Below are 19,020 nucleotides of genomic sequence, written 5' to 3' on the forward strand. Positions count from 1 at the left end.
AGCGAAGCGATAAATCAAAAAAGGCATATATATATATATATATATATATATATATATATAAACGTACTGAAATCTAGGCAAAGAGAGACAAGTACTCCAATAATAAAAGTGTAAAAGTACAAAAAAAAATACAGTAACAACAACAACAAAAGGGAAAGAAAAAGAAAAAAAAATGCGTCGCACAAGTGCTTTTGATGTTCGTAGTTCATATCTCGTGGCGAGTGCTGTTGGCAGCAGGGGCGGTAATGTGAATAGTGCTGGGCGGCGACGCAGTAGTGCCGAGGATGACCGCGGAGAACAGGACCGGGATGACTTTCTCACCGCGGAGTACTTCCCAACAGACGAGGAATGTCAATTACTGGCGGCGCCCATTTCTGAGTTTCTCGAACGTTGTACAAGTTATGATTTATTGGGAATTTCCACACAAGTGGTGGTGTTGGATGTGGATGTGCCACTCAGTGTGGCTTTTATCGCCGCACAGGAAACACGTATTAATGCCTGTGTGCTGTGGGATACGGTAGCACGTGTGTTTTGTGGCGTGATAAGTTCTACGGATTATATTGAGATACTTTTGTATTGTCATAATAACACGAATGAGGCGGAAAAGGTTCCACAGTACACGGTACGTCAGTGGCTTGAAAAGCGACAGCAATCTAATAATAATACTAATAATAATAGTAGTAGTAGTATTAGTGCTGGGGGAGGGAATAATAATAATAATAATAATAATAATAATAACGGTAGTGGGAATGGGGGTAATCGGAATAGCAAGATGCGTGAGTCTTCTTCTTCTTCTTCAACAGCAGGAACAACAACGACAACAACAGCAGCAGCGGCGGCGGCGGTATTTTCACGTTCCTCTGTGTTTGTCACATGTACACCAGAGACACCGTTAATTGAGTGTTTACTAAAAATTCACCGTCATCGTGTACGGCGCATTGTTGTACTCACAGAGAAGGAAGCGCATGATTTAAGTGTGGTCGCTATTTTGGATCTCCAGCAAATACTCACATATCTCGGGGGCGTCTTTTTATCGATTGAAGCGGCTGGAGGAGGAAGTGGTGCGGGAACAGGCAGTGGTAATAATAATAACAATAATAACAATAATAATAATAATAATAATAATAATAATAATAATAATAATAATACTGTTGGTGTTGTTGGGAATGTGGTTTCTGGTAGTGGTGTGGGAAATGACGATGTGGATGCCGCTGAATTAGATATTCTCTCCGGCGACGTCACACTTCCCCCACACGTACGTAATTTACTTCTTGCCCCCTGCGATGATGCGAATGGAAATCCATTAATGGACTTTGGACGTAAACCCATTGTTGGCCCCTATCGCGCTATTGTAGATGTGCCTTTCTGCTATGTCCCACAACTAGGGAAACACAGAGAAACGGCGATATTCGTCACGCTCGATTCCCCGTTATTGGAGGCGTTGCAGTTAATGCTGCGGTATAATATCGAATCCATCGCCGTTGTCTCTGAGGAGCGAATTATCATTGATGTGATTGATCGCAGTGATGTGGTGCGGATTGAGGATCAGGGCGTGTATGACACCCACCTCACCGTACGAGAGGCACTGCGAAGTAAAGTGCAGGGAAAGATATGTGTATTTCACGCAAAGGATTTATTACGAGATATATTTATTCACTTTGTGCGTCGGCGTGTAAAAGAGTTGTTTCTGGTGGATCCGGATACGGATAAACTACTTGGGCAGATAAATGTGGCGGAATTGGTATTCTTTTTGGCACTTGGGGTGACAACGACGAACCGTGATCAGACCGCATTGGATGTTTCTGCATCTGAAGATGTTATTTGAATAAGATAAGAAAAGGAGAAGATAAAGGGAATTGGTGTGTGTAAGTACACTTCTGCTTGAATTCATTTTTTTTTTTTTTTTGGTTGATTGCTGTGGATATATAGTTGTGGTGTGTATATGTTTTTCTTTTTTCGTTTGTTTGTTTCGTTTTATTTATTTAGTTATTTATTTATGGGTATGACTTCCGGTATTTCTTTTTTTTTAGCGCTATGCTATATGTCTCGTTCTTTCTAACATGATTGCATACACAGACACACACACACACACTATATATATATATATGTATTTGTTTGCAGTTATATTTATATATGTAAATATAAATTGTAATAACCGTAGAAGGAAATACTTGTGTGAAGAGGGAGTTTATTAACAGTTGATGGGTGAATTTATTTTCTCTCATTCTTTTTTTCTTTTTTGTTTGTTTTTAATTCTTCTAATCTAATTATCTATCTATCTGCGTGTGTCTGTGTGTATGTGAAGGGATATATTGAGATGGATCAGATACATTAATAAAAAGAGACGGAGAACATTCAGGTTCGAACGATATTAAAAAAAAGGCAAAGAAAAACAAACACTTAATAATAACAGGCAGTTCAAAAATAAATAAAAACTCAAAGAATTATGGAAGCACAGTGGGGGGAAACGGTGTGAGACACAAACAAAAAAAAAAGAAGAGAATAGAAGGTCTTGTGCTGCTTTCAGTCTCGTTTAGTGTTTGTTATTTGTGGTTGGTTGATTGGTTGGTTTATGTGTACTATTATAGTTCTCCCTTATTTGTGGTGGATATTGTGGTTGGTGATGATTGCGGTGGTTTTTGGACAAGCTGCAAATAGAAAGAAGGAAAAAGAAGGGAAAAAAGAGAATAGAGGCGCATCTATATTATTATTATTATTATTATTATTATTATTATTATTATTATTATTTTTGGAATCTTAATGAGAGATCCCTCTACATTTGTTTTCCTCTTTATTCTTTTCTTTCTTTCTCTCTCTCTCTCTCTCTCTCTCTATATATATATATATATATGTTTACGGTTATATGTACAGTTACACATATACATAAATACTTCTTTATTTGCTTTTTTTTTCTGGCCGCTGCTGCTCAATGTGGCGTCTTCGTGGTGGGGCTTCTCTACAAGGTGTACACATATCCCTGTATATCGCCCATCGCTGCCTATCCACATCATCATTAAATAATAATAATAATAATAATAATAATAATAATAATAATAATATTAATATTAATATTAATATCAATAATATTAATACTAGTAATAGTGTATCGCTTCCCCCACTTCGCTGCCCTGGTGGACCGCGTGTAAAGGCGGAAGGCCTCAAACAACTCTTTAAAGTCCCTCATGCCGGCTATTTGGCAAAGTACGATCAACGCTTTATTCTCAATCTGAAACTCACCCATCAGATTGTAACGCATCTCAGCTCTACAACACTACGCACCGGTGATAAATTGTTAATTGAACTCGGGCCGGGTGTTGGGGCCCTCACCCGTAGTTTACTCACACGGCCGTGTGTGGGTGTATTAGGGATTGAGGCCGATACCCGATTTAATCAACATCTTGAACAGATTCGACAATACACCGATGGGAAGTTTCAGTGGGTGAATGCGGATGTACTGCGGGTGAATGAATTAGATCTGCTGCAGTCGTTATATCCAAAGTTTGTAGAACAGCATAAACGACGGCGGCCTACAGGTGATTGTAAAAATAATAGTAATAATAATAATAGTAGTAGTAGTAGTAGTAGTAGTAATACTTCTGCTAGTACGAATACAGCTTCTCAACAACAACAACAACAAGAAGAAAAAGGATCATCATCATATCGAGATGATGGGAACAGTGATGGTTATGAAGGAGCACCATTGCGTAATGTCCAGCGAGAACGTATTCTACGACGAAGATTTGGTCAAAACACGGGATATAACCATGGCACGGCGAGTAATAATAATAATAATAATAATAATAATAACGGGAGTTATCGTTGTTTCAATCCTGCCTTTGATGTCAGTGATCGTTGGTGGTCGGATGGAGATGCCAAAGTGGAAGTCCTCGCCAATCTTCCCTTCGACATTATCACCGAACTCCTCATGCGCTACGCCGTTGACTGTTCTCGCCGGCAAAATTTATTTATATTTGGCCGCGTCCCACTGCACATCTTCACACAGAAGGAAGTCGCCGATCGCATTATGGCCCCTGCCGGCTCTATTCATTTCTCCCGCCTCTCCGTTCTCTCGCAGTGTTTCTTTCACGCCCAGGTACGACAGACATTTCGGGAAATGACATATTACCCAAAAACAGAAGTATTGGGCGTCATGTTAACTTTACAACCCCGTCGAGTGCCAATTTTGCCGGGAATAGATGCGGCCACACTTATGCATTTTACGGATCTAATTATGCGGCCCGGTAGACGTGGAACAGCTGTACTTAGTGCACTGCAGCGGGTGGTGCCAGGGGCGGTGGCGCAGTATATATTGCAGGAACTGCGAATTGATGGGGCGTTAACGGTGTTAGATTTAACAGCGGAGGAGATTTGTAAAATGGCGGATTTGTGGAAACGTTTTCTGGAGGCCTCATCTCAACAACAACAACAACAACAACAACAACAACAACACCAAGAACAACAGCATGGAGGTGGAGGAGAAAGAGAAGAAGGATAGATAAAAAGAATCGGTTTGTATGTGTTTATGTTTGATGAGGAAGAGAGACGTTGGAATTCCGACGGAAGGAATGAGGAACGGTTTTCCTTATTTATATATCTATATGCGTGTAATTATATAAATAAATATACATATGTACAATGTTATCTTTATTTGGATCTAACGGGAAATTGAATTCTTAGTTCCAGTATATGTTTCTCTTTTCTTGAAAAAAAAATGTTCATACTTTGATTTCATCTGATATTTTCTTTCTCTCGTTTTTTTCTTTTTATGGCTCTAGTGGGGAGAGAGGAATCTGCCTTTTGTAGTATATATATATATATAATTATTTGTTTTTGTTGTTGTCGTTGTTGTTGTTGTTGTTGTTGTTGTTATATGCAGACTAGTACACTTGTATTAGATGCTGGCTCAGGCACCGTAAAAGTAGGGAGCAGCACCTCCCCTCTCCCAATAGTAATTCCATCACTGGCTGGACGTGCCAAGTATAAACCACTTTTTCAAATATCCCCACAATCAACCTCAGTTGTATCAACAAGAGATGTAATGGGAGAAACAACTGTTGGGATAGAAGCAGCAGATCGTCGTGGTCTTCTGCATCTTTCATATCCGATTCAACATGGAAGTATTGTAGACTGGGATGCGTGGCAGTTATTATTAACACATGCAGGGCAGCAGTTAAATACATCCCTCGCAGAAAAGAATATGTTTTGGGTGGAGCATCCATTTAGTTCACGACCCCAACGTACACGGGTGGCACAAATTCTCTTCGAGGAACACGATACAGCGGGAATGTGTGTAGGGATTGCCCCACTTCTCTCACTTTATGCGACTGGGAAGACAACGGGAATTGTGTTGGATGTGGGCGAAGGTGTTTCTTCCGTTGCGGCGGCAGTGCAGGGATACGCGGTAACGGAGATGAGGCAGCGGGTGGATTTTGGTGGAGGTGCTGTGACACAATACCTTCAACGTTTAATGCGGGAGTATGGTAGTTACTATAATGCCTATAGTGGTAATAATAGTAATAGTGATAGTAATAATAATAATCATACTGTGTTGCGTAGTTTTAATCCATCCCGATGTGGAGCTGAGCGTGAACTGGTGCGTACAATCAAGGAAGACTGTTGTGAAGTGAGTCCTACACCAATATCAATATCTTCCGCCGCAGCGGGTAATTGGAATAACACAACCAATCCAATAGAGAAGGATAAGAATAGAAATGAAAATGATGACGTGCTGCTTGGACTCATGAATACTGTTTCAAATACCAATACCAACAATACACCAACAACAACGAAAGTAACACGACATCGTTTACCGGATGGTACAGAACTGACACTTGGATGTGAATTACAACAAGCGGCAGAAGTATTATTTACACCCGCCCTTATTGGCCACGAACACGCCGGTGTAGCCGATCTCGTCGCAGACGCTGTGCGCATAGCCGATGTAGAGTTACGTGCCGAGTTGTGTCAATGTGTTTATCTTACTGGTGGGGCCACACTATTGGGTGGATTTGGTCAACGTTTTCTCGCCGAACTCCTACAACGTACACCACGTGGGTGTACTGTACGTGTAGCGGCGGCCGCAGCGGAGGAACGGCGATATGCGGCGTGGATGGGTGCAGCGTGTGTGGCGCAATTGTCGACATTTGATGCACAAATGATTGTGCGACGAGAGGAATATATGGAAGAGGGAGAACGTGTGTTAAATAGTCGTATTGTGGGATAATTTGTGTGTGTGTGTGTGTGGAATATGAGATGGAATAGAGAGAGAGTATATATATGTGTGTAGAGAGAGGAAGAGGAAGAAGCAGATTAGTGGTAAAGGAGAGGATGGATGGGGGAGTACACAAGTAGTGTTTCTTGTGTTTTGAGCGAGAAAAAGAAAGATATTTCCCGTGTCTTATTTGTGTGTGGAGGGGAAGTTTGTGATTCGAGTTATGAATCTTTTTATCTGTTAGTGTGTGTGTGTGTGTGTACGTGTACGTCTGTCTCCTCTGTGTGAAATAAAAGAATGCGTAAGGTGTACGATTTTTTCTCACTTACTTTCTGGTTTTCTTGTTTCTATTTCCACTGTTGTTGAACTTCGCGGCATCATTTATTATCAGTAACAGTAACTGTTGTAGATTTGGTTCGAAGTGAAAGTAATATATATATATATATATTACTCTGTGTGTGGGGTGTAAAATTACGCCAAGAAGAACAAATACCACAAACAAATCCAATAACGTTAGGAGAAATAATGGTAAGCAGAAAACTCCGTGAAGTTATACTCACCATGCAAGAAGAAAACGAACGTGATTATGAATTAGTACTCGCATTCTGCCGTGCGGAATACCAAAAACAACTCGACAAGAAACTTTCTGCGCTTGTGCACTGCGCAGAACAGCAACGCAATCGTGCAACCTATACCACAAACATGGCATCTGCCTCTTCTTATTCCCAGCAGATACCAGGACAATTACAGAGAAGTAATAGTATTTCTAATGGTAGTCCTAGCCATAGAACTCCATGTGCCCAGCGATCGAATAGCACCTATACAGAAGCCGTAGCCATGGCAGCTCCACTCACAATGAATAATATGACGAATAGGAATAGGAATAGTAATAGTAATCCCTCTTTTTGTGGTGGTGGTGGTGGTTATAGTGGTGGGGATCAGACGAAGAAAGCAACACGCAGGGGTGATTTAACTCTTGATAGCATCGCACAAAGATCATCACTATCACCATCATCAACGGCGGCATTATCAGAAACAATGCAAACACCAGCAACAGGTGAAACAATAATAATAGAACATTGTAATAGTACCGATTCCGCCACAACCGCCGCCGCCGCCACTGCCACACGGCGAATAGACCCGATATCGCAATTACCGGAATGGCAGAGAGATGTGATCACCATGAAGGAGGAGGAGTTGACAAAGGCAAATCTCGTGGATGTGATACACCGCCTGTATAGAGAATCCACGGCAGTGCCAAATACCTGGACACACACTTTACAACAAGAAAAAGAAAAACACGAAAGAGAAAAAGAACAACAACATCAACAAGAAGAAGAACAATATATTCGAGCCCAATCCACACTTACGGATCATATTTCTCCAGAGCGTGCGTCTCACTTTATGTCATCGCTGGCACGTGGTGTTGGTGGTGGGACAGCAACCATAACAACGGTAACAGGAGCAACAACGTCATCATCAGCAGGAGGCGGAGGGGGAGGAATGGCAGCAGGGCGTAATGCAATGTCGAAGGAACAGGTAATGGCTGAACTGCGTCGATTGTATGGCCTGGAGGATGCTGAAAATGGAGAAAAAATGGATGAGTGAGTTGTTTATTATTATTATTATTATTATTATTATTATTATTATTATTATTATTATCATTTGTTTCTTTGTTTTGCTCTTTTCTTTGCTGTGAAAAGAAGATTTCGCTGGAAAAGGGGGAAAAAAGAAAAGCAGGTATGCTATAAATGTGAGGTATCTAGTAGTATTTTGTTATTGTTGTAAAGTTGTCTCTCATCCTATTTTTATTCTATTTTCACCCTGTACGTTTACATATATTTTTTGGCTCTCTCTCTCTCTCTCTCATCACTGTCTTTCCCCATTACTACTACTATATTTTTCTGAGGATATCTATGTGTCAACTTTCTTTGATTGTTGCCCATGTGGCTTTTCATCTCTACTCCTGCTATGTATATATTTCATCTTTTTTTTTCTCTTTTTCTTTGTTTTTTTTCTTTATTGTTCTTGTATGTTGTAATAAAAAGGTGTGCTAATAGCAAGCGAAAATAAGAAAAAGCCTTTTTGCTTACACTTTTTCTTTTTCTGTGTTAAATTTCTTTTATTTTTTTTTTTACCCCCGCTGCTTGGGCTCTCAGAGATAATACGGCGTGAGACCTCCAGGAAATCAACAGTTACCTTGGAAAAGCGTAGTGGCTCTTGTTTTCTTTTTCTTGGGAATGTCAACGGAGGCAGGAGATAAGAAATTAGTTACGTTATCAACCCGTATACTTAGTAACGGCAATGGTGTTGAATGTAGCAATGATTTCCTGAACAGTCGAAATGAGTTCGACAAGCAGAAAGATTTTATTATCAGTGAAAGTGTTAATACCGGCGAATGGGATGACAGTAAGAGTCCCTTTATAAAATATAATAACAGTGCTCACCTTGAAAATATTAATGATGATGATGGAGAAGAAGAATTTGCTCAGTTTAATAGGACATCTGCAGTAAATACCGTGGTTGAACCTAATGAAAATATAATGGCAACTACAGTTGGTGCAGCTACTGCGACAGTGCAAAGTATGGGTTTTGATGCGACATTTGCAGAACATATGAATTCACTTACTGCACCAAGTGTGAATAGTTTCTTACGTCCAATACAGGCATCCATGATCAGTCCAACGTTTTCACTACACCTCGGTGATGATACCCCTAACTCTACTCTTACTACTGCCGATGGTGCTGCACTTCTGGCCCGATTTGATTCAACTGCAGCGCAACTAATACAACAAGCCGTACCGCACATTGCAGCTGCAGCTGCAGCAGGAGGAAGAACGACAGCATTAGATTTCTCCTCACTAAGTGCGACGGATACTTTTGGTAGGTTAACAGATTCACTAAGTACATTGCGAACAAACTTATCTACTAGCTTTAGTAGTCAATCCTTCAGTGCCAGTAGAAGAATTAATACGGTTAAGAATGGTAATGTGGATAGCAGTGGATGTTTAACACTGGGATGCTCACATCCTGATGGTGTATGCCCTTTTTTAGCACGACCAAAACCTTCTGGTTCCGGTGATATTTCGGGATTCGGTCGTATGGGACGTGGTGATGAAAACCTGAGCATGCTTTCAGCCCATGATAATAGTAACTGTAGTACACCATTACGGTTATGTGGTCTCTCTTTTGAAATATCTTCTCCTCCTCCTCCTCCTCCTCCTCTGAGTCCCACAGGTGATGTGGACACCGAAACTACGGAAATTATAACTGCATTTAAGGCAGCTGCACGCAATGATTCCATGATCTCTAGCATTGCATTGCCAGAAGCTTCTATAGGGTCCAATGATACATTTGGCACTATAACAGAAACCGTGTATTCTATCGCTTCTCAAAGCTCTACTGGTAAAGTGTTCGATATCACAGAGTGCGCATCCCATATGGGTTGTACGGGATTCACAAAGGAGAGTGATGATGATCCGATACACGGTGAGCTAGAGGCCACACTCGCTCCTGGTACAACAATGAGAGAAGAAGCAGTGGCAGCTGCAGCAGCTACTGTTGTAGATAATACCTCTGAGCTACAACGGAAGGAGAAGAAGCACAGCTACAGTTACAATAATAATAATAATAATAATAATAATAATAATAATAATAATAATAATAATAAGAAACAAACTTCAGCAAGTCTTCTGCAATCACAGCCTCTTACATTAACTTCATTATCGCAACCTGCTGTTGATTCTGCTGGAACACATTTTGTGTCATTTGCCAGCGCAATGAGTAGGGCTGAACACGAATCTCCTACCACAGGTACATCTGAGAGCCAAACACCTTCAATGACCACAACAACCCCACCAGGGCAGCCTAACATTGTGGAGGGTAACGATGCTGTTTCCTCCACTAGCATTGTTGTGCCGGGATCCTTTATGTCTGACTCGATACCAAAATTATCACATACTGCCACGCTAAGTGCTGCGGAACTCCCTTTATTGGATGTCTCTAGAACGTACAGCAGTGGCGGGGGCAGTTTTAATGCCGAGAAAGCAGCCACTAGTCCTGTGCAAACCTCCCACCTCAGCAGAAGCAATGACGGCTCTAGTTACAATAACAACGCTGCTGAAGGAGATAATGACCCCCCTAGACCAGAAAATGAAAATCAAAGAGCGGATAATGCAATTGATCAGAATGAAGGTTCAGGTGATCAGAATGAAGGTTCGGGTGATCAGAATGAAGGTTCGGGTGACCAGAATGAAGGTTCAGGTGACCAGAATGAAGGTTCGGGTGACCAGAATGAAGGTTCAGGTGACCAGAATGAAGGTTCAGGTGACCAGAATGAAGGTTCAGGTGATCAGAATGAAGGTTCAGGTGACCAGGATGAAGGTTCAGGTGACCAGAATGAAGGTTCAGGTGATCAGAATGAAGGTTCGGGTGATCAGAATGAAGGTTCAGGTGATCAGAATGAAGGTTCAGGTGACCAGAATGAAGGTTCAGGTGACCAGAATGAAGGTTCAGGTGATCAGAATGAAGGTTCGGGTGATCAGAATGAAGGTTCAGGTGACCAGAATGAAGGTTCAGGTGACCAGAATGAAGGTTCAGGTGACCAGAATGAAGGTTCAGGTGACCAGGATGAAGGTTCAGGTGACCAGAATGAAGGTTCAGGTGATCAGAATGAAGGTTCGGGTGATCAGAATGAAGGTTCAGGTGACCAGAATGAAGGTTCAGGTGATCAGAATGAAGGTTCAGGTGATCAGAATGAAGGTTCAGGTGACCAGAATGAAGGTTCAGGTGACCAGAATGAAGGTTCAGGTGACCAGGATGAAGGTTCAGGTGACCAGAATGAAGGTTCAGGTGATCAGAATGAAGGTTCGGGTGACCAGAATGAAGGTTCAGGTGACCAGAATGAAGGTTCAGGTGACCAGAATGAAGGTTCAGGTGACCAGAATGAAGGTTCAGGTGATCAGAATGAAGGTTCAGGTGATCAGAATGAAGGTTCAGGTGATCAGAATGAAGGTTCAGGTGATCAGAATGAAGGTTCAGGTGACCAGAATGAAGGTTCAGGTGATCAGAATGAAGGTTCGGGTGACCAGAATGAAGGTTCAGGTGATCAGAATGAAGGTTCAGGTGACCAGGATGAAGGTTCAGGTGACCAGAATGAAGGTTCAGGTGATCAGAATGAAGGTTCGGGTGATCAGAATGAAGGTTCAGGTGACCAGAATGAAGGTTCAGGTGACCAGAATGAAGGTTCAGGTGACCAGAATGAAGGTTCAGGTGACCAGGATGAAGGTTCAGGTGACCAGAATGAAGGTTCAGGTGATCAGAATGAAGGTTCGGGTGATCAGAATGAAGGTTCGGGTGACCAGAATGAAGGTTCAGGTGACCAGAATGAAGGTTCGGGTGACCAGAATGAAGGTTTAGGTGATCAGAATGAAGGTTCGGGTGATCAGAATGAAGGTTCAGGTGACCAGAATGAAGGTTCAGGTGACCAGAATGAAGGTTCAGGTGACCAGAATGAAGGTTCAGGTGATCAGAATGAAGGTTCGGGTGATCAGAATGAAGGTTCAGGTGACCAGAATGAAGGTTCAGGTGACCAGAATGAAGGTTCAGGTGATCAGAATGAAGGTTCAGGTGATCAGAATGAAGGTTCGGGTGACCAGAATGAAGGTTCAGGTGACCAGAATGAAGGTTCAGGTGATCAGAATGAAGGTTCAGGTGATCAGAATGAAGGTTCAGCTGACCAGAATGAAGGTTCAGGTGACCAGAATGAAGGTTCAGGTGATCAGAATGAAGGTTCGGGTGATCAGAATGAAGGTTCAGGTGATCAGAATGAAGGTTCGGGTGATCAGAATGAAGGTTCAGGTGACCAGAATGAAGGTTCAGGTGACCAGAATGAAGGTTCAGGTGATCAGAATGAAGGTTCAGGTGACCAGAATGAAGGTTCAGGTGACCAGAATGAAGGTTCAGGTGACCAGAATGAAGGTTCAGGTGATCAGAATGAAGGTTCAGGTGACCAGAATGAAGGTTCAGGTGACCAGAATGAAGGTTCAGCTGACCAGAATGAAGGTTCAGCTGACCAGAATGAAGGTTCGGGTGACCAGAATGAAGGTTCGGGTGACCAGAATGAAGGTTCAGGTGATCAGAATGAAGGTTCAGGTGACCAGAATGAAGGTTCAGGTGACCAGAATGAAGGTTCAGGTGACCAGAATGAAGGTTCAGGTGATCAGAATGAAGGTTCAGGTGACCAGAATGAAGGTTCAGGTGATCAGAATGAAGGTTCAGGTGATCAGAATGAAGGTTCAGGTGACCAGAATGAAGGTTCAGGTGATCAGAATGAAGGTTCAGGTGATCAGAATGAAGGTTCAGGTGACCAGAATGAAGGTTCAGGTGACCAGAATGAAGGTTCAGGTGACCAGAATGAAGGTTCAGGTGATCAGAATGAAGGTTCAGGTGACCAGAATGAAGGTTCAGGTGACCAGAATGAAGGTTCAGCTGACCAGAATGAAGGTTCAGCTGACCAGAATGAAGGTTCGGGTGACCAGAATGAAGGTTCGGGTGACCAGAATGAAGGTTCAGGTGATCAGAATGAAGGTTCAGGTGACCAGAATGAAGGTTCAGGTGATCAGAATGAAGGTTCGGGTGACCAGAATGAAGGTTCAGGTGACCAGAATGAAGGTTCAGGTGATCAGAATGAAGGTTCAGGTGACCAGAATGAAGGTTCAGGTGACCAGAATGAAGGTTCAGGTGATCAGAATGAAGGTTCAGGTGACCAGAATGAAGGTTCAGGTGACCAGAATGAAGGTTCGGGTGACCAGAATGAAGGTTCAGGTGATCAGAATGAAGATGATGATGATGACTTCGGGGAATTTGTGGAGGCGGCACCATCTCGAGAAGCTGCGGAGAATGTTCCTACTGCTTCAGCGGTGGCCACACCCTTTGACCATTCCTTGGAGCACCAACATGAACTGTATCTGGTTCTTGAGAAGGAAGACGAAGGAAAACCAAGTGGTTCTGTACATTCCCCAGGCGCATGCACAGCAGGTAATGAAAACGTTTTCGAGGTGCGGAGAAAAACGGTACATTTTGATGAAAATGAACCCATTATAGTTGAACCTCTTCCAGAAGAAGTTATGGATGCGTATCCTGAGGAATACGTAATCGCAGAGAAGAGTGAAGGTGCCGATGAAGACAAAGAAGAAGAAAAAGCCGAAGATGATGAAGAGGAATGGGCTGCATTTACAGAGGTTTCCTCTTCCCTCTCTGCGGCACCAAGAGAGGTGGCATCCACAGAACGTGGATTGACAGATAATAACGTGTCTGTACCGATGGCCTTTCAAGCAATGGTTGGTGATGATTTATTTGTCGCTGATGGTGATATTGACATGGCGTTACTTCGACAGCGCCTTTCTGAACTTGCTGGGTGTATGGTGATATCTGATTGTGACAGTACCGGTGACAGCAATGCGGAGGGTGAATGCAATGAATGTATCAATAATTTTAGGGACAGCGATGTACAAGTGGCTCTTTCGCGACGTGAACTTCTTCTTAGTACGATGAATGCCTTGTCCTTTATACGACGGGCTCAGCATGGAGCTACTGAGGAGGATTTCGGTTGCATTGGAAGCTCATTTGTTGCCAGTGATAGTTTTTCTGCCTCCTGTAATCTCCTCGCCACGTTTCCAACGCTTCCAGGTATAAGCGACGCAAAAGAGACCAACCAACAACAACAACAACAAACCGCTGCTCCCGTTACTGTGGACCCTGTTGCAGCACTTCAAATAGCTCACCGCCGGTCCTTGCGCTCTCGCGAAAATCTCGACTCTCTTTTACTAAATGTCCCCCAGAGACAACAACAAGAGGCTATTTCTCTTGAAACAGCTATTGAAAGAGTACGATCCATTGCTGAAGACCAGGAGTTGCAGCCAGAGAATAGCAATGGCACCACATATCATATCCACTATACTCTGCCACCACCGCAAATTGGAGGAAGTGTATACCCCGCACCGTCCTTACGACTACCGATTTAAACTACAAACAAACAAAACTATTTCCTGGAACTGGTACATCTATATGCTTTTCCTCTTGCACTTGTATTGTGTTTCTATTCCTGGAACCAACAAAACATCCAAAAACCCAATGTTGCGGGTGTTCTATACACTGAATTTGGCGATGGTGATCTTTCTTTCCCCCTCTTTCTTCCTTTCTTGGTTTTGACTTCTACTTGTTTAAACTGTGGTTGCCATCCTACAAGCACGGGAAGTAAAAAAGGAGTTTAGGGCACACAAATCCCGACCCCCGTAACGGTATTCACATAATTGTTGTTTTTGTTGTTGTTTTACTTCTCAATTTCTCCCTTCATCTTATTGGTATTGCTTGTCAATGTATGGTAACAACAGAAAAACCAATACACTTTCACGCGTAAAGATCAATAAGAATAAAATGACATCAGCAAGTTTTTGGGAGGATGTGCCTTCTGTCGCGCCAGATGCCATCTTTTCCCTATCAATGGAAGCCAAGAAAGCACCTGAGCCAAAGGCAGATCTTGTCATTGGTGCATACCGTGATGCCGATGGACGCCCCTATCCACTCAAGGTGGTTGAGAAGGCAGAGCGCCGCTTTGTGGAGGAAATTTGCCCTAACAAAGAGTATCTGCCCATGTTGGGGTTCGCGCCATTCATTGATGAGGCGCTGAAACTTGCCTACGGTGATACTGTGCCGCGGTCCCGCATTGCAGCAGCGCAGGGACTGAGTGGAACTGGATCATTGGCCCTTGGCGCACGCTTTCTTGCAAATGTCATCTCGCGTGAAACACCGGTGTACATCTCTGACCCTACGTGGCCTAACCATTACGCTGTGATGGCTGCTGCTGGGCTCTCCAACACCCGCAAGTACCGCTACTACAACCCCGAAACACGCAGTCTTGACTTTGACGGCCTCATAGCCGACATCAGCAGTGCTCCGGAGCGCAGTGTGATCATTCTGCACGCCTGTGCGCACAACCCCACTGGTGTCGACCCTACGAAGGAGCAGTGGGCGAAGATTGCAGAGATATGCAAGCAGCGCCGCCTCATTCCATTCTTCGACAGTGCATACCAGGGATACGCCACAGGAAGTCTTGATAACGACGCGTATGCCATTAGGCTGTTTGTGCGCCAGGGCTTGGAGATTTTGCTCGCTCAGTCCTTCTCGAAGAATATGGGCCTCTACTCGGAACGTGTGGGTGCCTTTTCTGTTGTTCTGGCGAATGAACAGAAGGCACCAGCAGTGATGGCGCTGCTGGAGAGTGTTGCCCGTTCTCTGTACTCCACACCCCCAGCTCACGGGGCGCGTGTGGCACATCTTGTTATGAGCGATCCGGAGCTTCGCCGTGAGTGGGAGGAGGAACTGCGATCAATGGCAAACCGTGTACAGGAAATGCGTCAGGACGTGCTTAATGGTCTCAAGAAGCGTGGCACACCTGGTACATGGGATCATATTGTTTCGCAGCTTGGTATGTTCTCTTACCTTGGACTCACAAAACCACATTGTGAGAGGCTGATTGAAAAGCGAGTATTCGTCCTGCCATCTGGCCGTGCAAATATGGCTGGTTTGACCAAGAAGACAGTGGGACTTCTCGTGGATGGCATTGATGAGGTGGTGCGAAGGGAACCGTCTGTGTGAGACTGAAGTTTGAGTGCGGATACTTGCTTAGAGTTTGCATTTGGTCAAATGGGGGTAGAGATATATGAAATTGTGATGTTTTTATCTTATTGCTGTGGTGTGGGTTTCTTTCTGAGCAAAAAGGGAAAAAATATGTTTAAAGAAAATGTACTGGGGAAGTTTGTGACTACGAGTTTGGCGTTTCGGCGCCGGAAGTCGATTCATTGGATTTTTATGCCTTTGTTTGTTGCACAAATACGTAAGTTTTACTACTTTGCAAAGACAGGCATAATTAACTGCGCTCTCCCTTTGTCTGATGTGACCTTTTTTTCACATTGGTGGCTGGGGTGGGGCAGCTTTCTTTCCTTTTGCCATTTCCGGTAAATGGAGAGAAAATGATATAGAAGCATTGCACTAATGTCAATCATGTGTAGATGGGTCTTGTGAATCGCCAAACTCTTGTGGTCTTTTAATGAACAATCTTATTACGACTTGAAGTTGTACTTGTTTCTATCAATCTTCCTATGTTGTTGTTGTTTTTTTCTTCTCACTTCCAGCGGAGCGGGTAAACCTATTATTCCTATTCTTGTATTGGAAAAGGTTTTGCCCCCAATACCCCTCTATACATGGTTTTAGAGAGGAAACTCAAATGAGTCATCTTGTTTCTCCTCGTACCGCGTGGAAAATAAAAAAAAAAGAATTTAATACATGTAATAAAAAAGAACCTTAAGTGTGCGAAGCCAACATACGTTCTGGAATCTTGTTTTAAGAAGCATAGTAGAGTGTGCTGTGTAAGAACCAATTTCAAACCTTTTCCAACACAAGAGTTTAAATTACCTAATTTATGTTTGGGTGGTTCTCGGGATTTGCATCCTGATCTGCATTTATTTTTTGCTTCGTACACAATTATTATACGAAAGTGGTATAAATATCACTCAAAACGGATATAAATTTCGGACAGAACAAATATTAATTTCATACAAAAGAAACATAACTGTGATCAAAGAAAAAAGAATGAATGCGAAGATGGGCACGTGTTTTTAAAAGAAAATGAGTTCTCTTTATAATGCTTTTACTCCTATGTAGCTTATAAGCATACGAGGAAATTTTACTCGAATTGCGGGTTTCTACTCTAGCTTTCTTTCCCCCTCTTTCCACACCTGGGTAACGAAATTGATTACCATTGATCTCTTCCTATTTTTCTTTTCTTCGCTCTTTCCCCCCCCCCCCTTTCTCCCTTCATCTTATTGGTATTGCTTGTCAATGTATGGTAAAAACAGAAAAACCAATACACTTTCACGCGTAAAGATCAATAAGAATAAAATGACATCAGCAAGTTTTTGGGAGGATGTGCCTTCTGTCGCGCCAGATGCCATCTTTTCCCTATCAATGGAAGCCAAGAAAGCACCTGAGCCAAAGGCAGATCTTGTCATTGGTGCATACCGTGATGCCGATGGACGCCCCTATCCACTCAAGGTGGTTGAGAAGGCAGAGCGCCGCTTTGTGGAGGAAATTTGCCCTAACAAAGAGTATCTGCCCATGTTGGGGTTCGCGCCATTCATTGATGAGGCGCTGAAACTTGCCTACGGTGATACTGTGCCGCGGTCCCGCATTGCAGCAGCGCAGGGACTGAGTGGAACTGGATCATTGGCCCTTGGCGCACGCTTTCTTGCAAATGTCATCTCGCGTGAAACACCGGTGTACATCTCTGACCCTACGTGGCCTAACCATTACGCTGTGATGGCTGCTGCTGGGCTCTCCAACACCCGCAAGTACCGCTACTACAACCCCGAAACACGCAGTCTTGACTTTGACGGCCTCATAGCCGACATCAGCAGTGCTCCGGAGCGCAGTGTGATCATTCTGCACGCCTGTGCGCACAACCCCACTGGTGTCGACCCTACGAAGGAGCAGTGGGCGAAGATTGCAGAGATATGCAAGCAGCGCCGCCTCATTCCATTCTTCGACAGTGCATACCAGGGATACGCCACAGGAAGTCTTGATAACGACGCGTATGCCATTAGGCTGTTTGTGCGCCAGGGCTTGGAGATTTTGCTCGCTCAGTCCTTCTCGAAGAATATGGGCCTCTACTCGGAACGTGTGGGTGCCTTTTCTGTTGTTCTGGCGAATGAACAGAAGGCACCAGCAGTGATGGCGCTGCTGGAGAGTGTTGCCCGTTCTCTGTACTCCACACCCCCAGCTCACGGGGCGCGTGTGGCACATCTTGTTATGAGCGATCCGGAGCTTCGCCGTGAGTGGGAGGAGGAACTGCGATCAATGGCAAACCGTGTACAGGAAATGCGTCAGGACGTGCTTAATGGTCTCAAGAAGCGTGGCACACCTGGTACATGGGATCATATTGTTTCGCAGCTTGGTATGTTCTCTTACCTTGGACTCACAAAACCACATTGTGAGAGGCTGATTGAAAAGCGAGTATTCGTCCTGCCATCTGGCCGTGCAAATATGGCTGGTTTGACCAAGAAGACAGTGGGACTTCTCGTGGATGGCATTGATGAGGTGGTGCGAAGGGAACCGTCTGTGTGAGACTGAAGTTTGAGTGCGGATACTTGCTTAGAGTTTGCATTTGGTCAAATGGGGGTAGAGATATATGAAATTGTGATGTTTTTATCTTATTGCTGTGGTGTGGGTTTCTTTCTGAGCAAAAAGGGAAAAAATATGTTTAAAGAAAATGTACTGGGGAAGTTTGTGACTACGAGTTTGGCGTTTCGGCGCCGGAAGTCGATTCATTGGATTTTTATGCCTTTGTTTGTTGCACAAATACGTAAGTTTTACTACTTTGCAAAGACAGGCATAATTAACTGCGCTCTCCCTTTGTCTGATGTGACCTTTTTTTCACATTGGTGGCTGGGGTGGGGCAGCTTTCTTTCCTTTTGCCATTTCCGGTAAATGGAGAGAAAATGATATAGAAGCATTGCACTAATGTCAATCATGTGTAGATGGGTCTTGTGAATCGCCAAACTCTTGTGGTCTTTTAATGAACAATCTTATTACGACTTGAAGTTGTACTTGTTTCTATCAATCTTCCTATGTTGTTGTTGTTTTTTTCTTCTCACTTCCAGCGGAGCGGGTAAACCTATTATTCCTATTCTTGTATTGGAAAAGGTTTTGCCCCCCAATACCCCTCTATACATGGTTTTAGAGAGGAAACTCAA

General features: G+C 43.4%; 7 protein-coding genes across 7 annotated transcripts; all 7 read left to right on the forward strand.

Annotated features, from left to right (window-relative positions):
- Positions 1-172: 172 nt before the first annotated feature.
- Positions 173-1,825, forward strand: LSM04_005649 (CBS domain; the record flags this gene model as incomplete). Its single annotated transcript, XM_067336634.1, has 1 exon — positions 173-1,825. One exon carries the CDS (start codon positions 173-175, stop codon positions 1,823-1,825), a length of 1,653 nt encoding a protein of 550 aa, XP_067191017.1.
- Positions 1,826-2,929: 1,104 nt separating this feature from the next.
- Positions 2,930-4,495, forward strand: LSM04_009044 (Ribosomal RNA adenine methyltransferase KsgA/Erm; the record flags this gene model as incomplete). Its single annotated transcript, XM_067336636.1, has 1 exon — positions 2,930-4,495. The coding sequence occupies one exon, from the start codon at positions 2,930-2,932 to the stop codon at positions 4,493-4,495; it is 1,566 nt and encodes a 521-aa protein (XP_067191068.1).
- A 375-nt stretch (positions 4,496-4,870) lies between these two features.
- On the forward strand, positions 4,871-6,223 carry LSM04_000496 (Actin family; the record flags this gene model as incomplete). The annotated part of the gene is made up of 1 exon (XM_067336637.1): positions 4,871-6,223. The coding sequence occupies one exon, from the start codon at positions 4,871-4,873 to the stop codon at positions 6,221-6,223; it is 1,353 nt and encodes a 450-aa protein (XP_067190938.1).
- Positions 6,224-6,736: 513 nt separating this feature from the next.
- Positions 6,737-7,819, forward strand: LSM04_009209 (uncharacterized protein; the record flags this gene model as incomplete). The annotated part of the gene is made up of 1 exon (XM_067336638.1): positions 6,737-7,819. One exon carries the CDS (start codon positions 6,737-6,739, stop codon positions 7,817-7,819), a length of 1,083 nt encoding a protein of 360 aa, XP_067191071.1.
- A 632-nt stretch (positions 7,820-8,451) lies between these two features.
- Positions 8,452-14,235, forward strand: LSM04_001802 (uncharacterized protein; the record flags this gene model as incomplete). Its single annotated transcript, XM_067336639.1, has 1 exon — positions 8,452-14,235. The coding sequence occupies one exon, from the start codon at positions 8,452-8,454 to the stop codon at positions 14,233-14,235; it is 5,784 nt and encodes a 1,927-aa protein (XP_067190957.1).
- A 478-nt stretch (positions 14,236-14,713) lies between these two features.
- Positions 14,714-15,868, forward strand: LSM04_000169 (Aminotransferase; the record flags this gene model as incomplete). Its single annotated transcript, XM_067336640.1, has 1 exon — positions 14,714-15,868. One exon carries the CDS (start codon positions 14,714-14,716, stop codon positions 15,866-15,868), a length of 1,155 nt encoding a protein of 384 aa, XP_067190929.1.
- A 1,368-nt stretch (positions 15,869-17,236) lies between these two features.
- On the forward strand, positions 17,237-18,391 carry LSM04_006269 (Aminotransferase; the record flags this gene model as incomplete). The annotated part of the gene is made up of 1 exon (XM_067336641.1): positions 17,237-18,391. The coding sequence occupies one exon, from the start codon at positions 17,237-17,239 to the stop codon at positions 18,389-18,391; it is 1,155 nt and encodes a 384-aa protein (XP_067191022.1).
- Positions 18,392-19,020: the final 629 nt, after the last annotated feature.

This window comes from Trypanosoma melophagium, assembly GCF_022059095.1.
Source record: "Trypanosoma melophagium isolate St. Kilda chromosome Unknown ctg25segment0, whole genome shotgun sequence".
Classification (NCBI taxonomy): Eukaryota; Euglenozoa; class Kinetoplastea; order Trypanosomatida; family Trypanosomatidae; genus Trypanosoma; species Trypanosoma melophagium.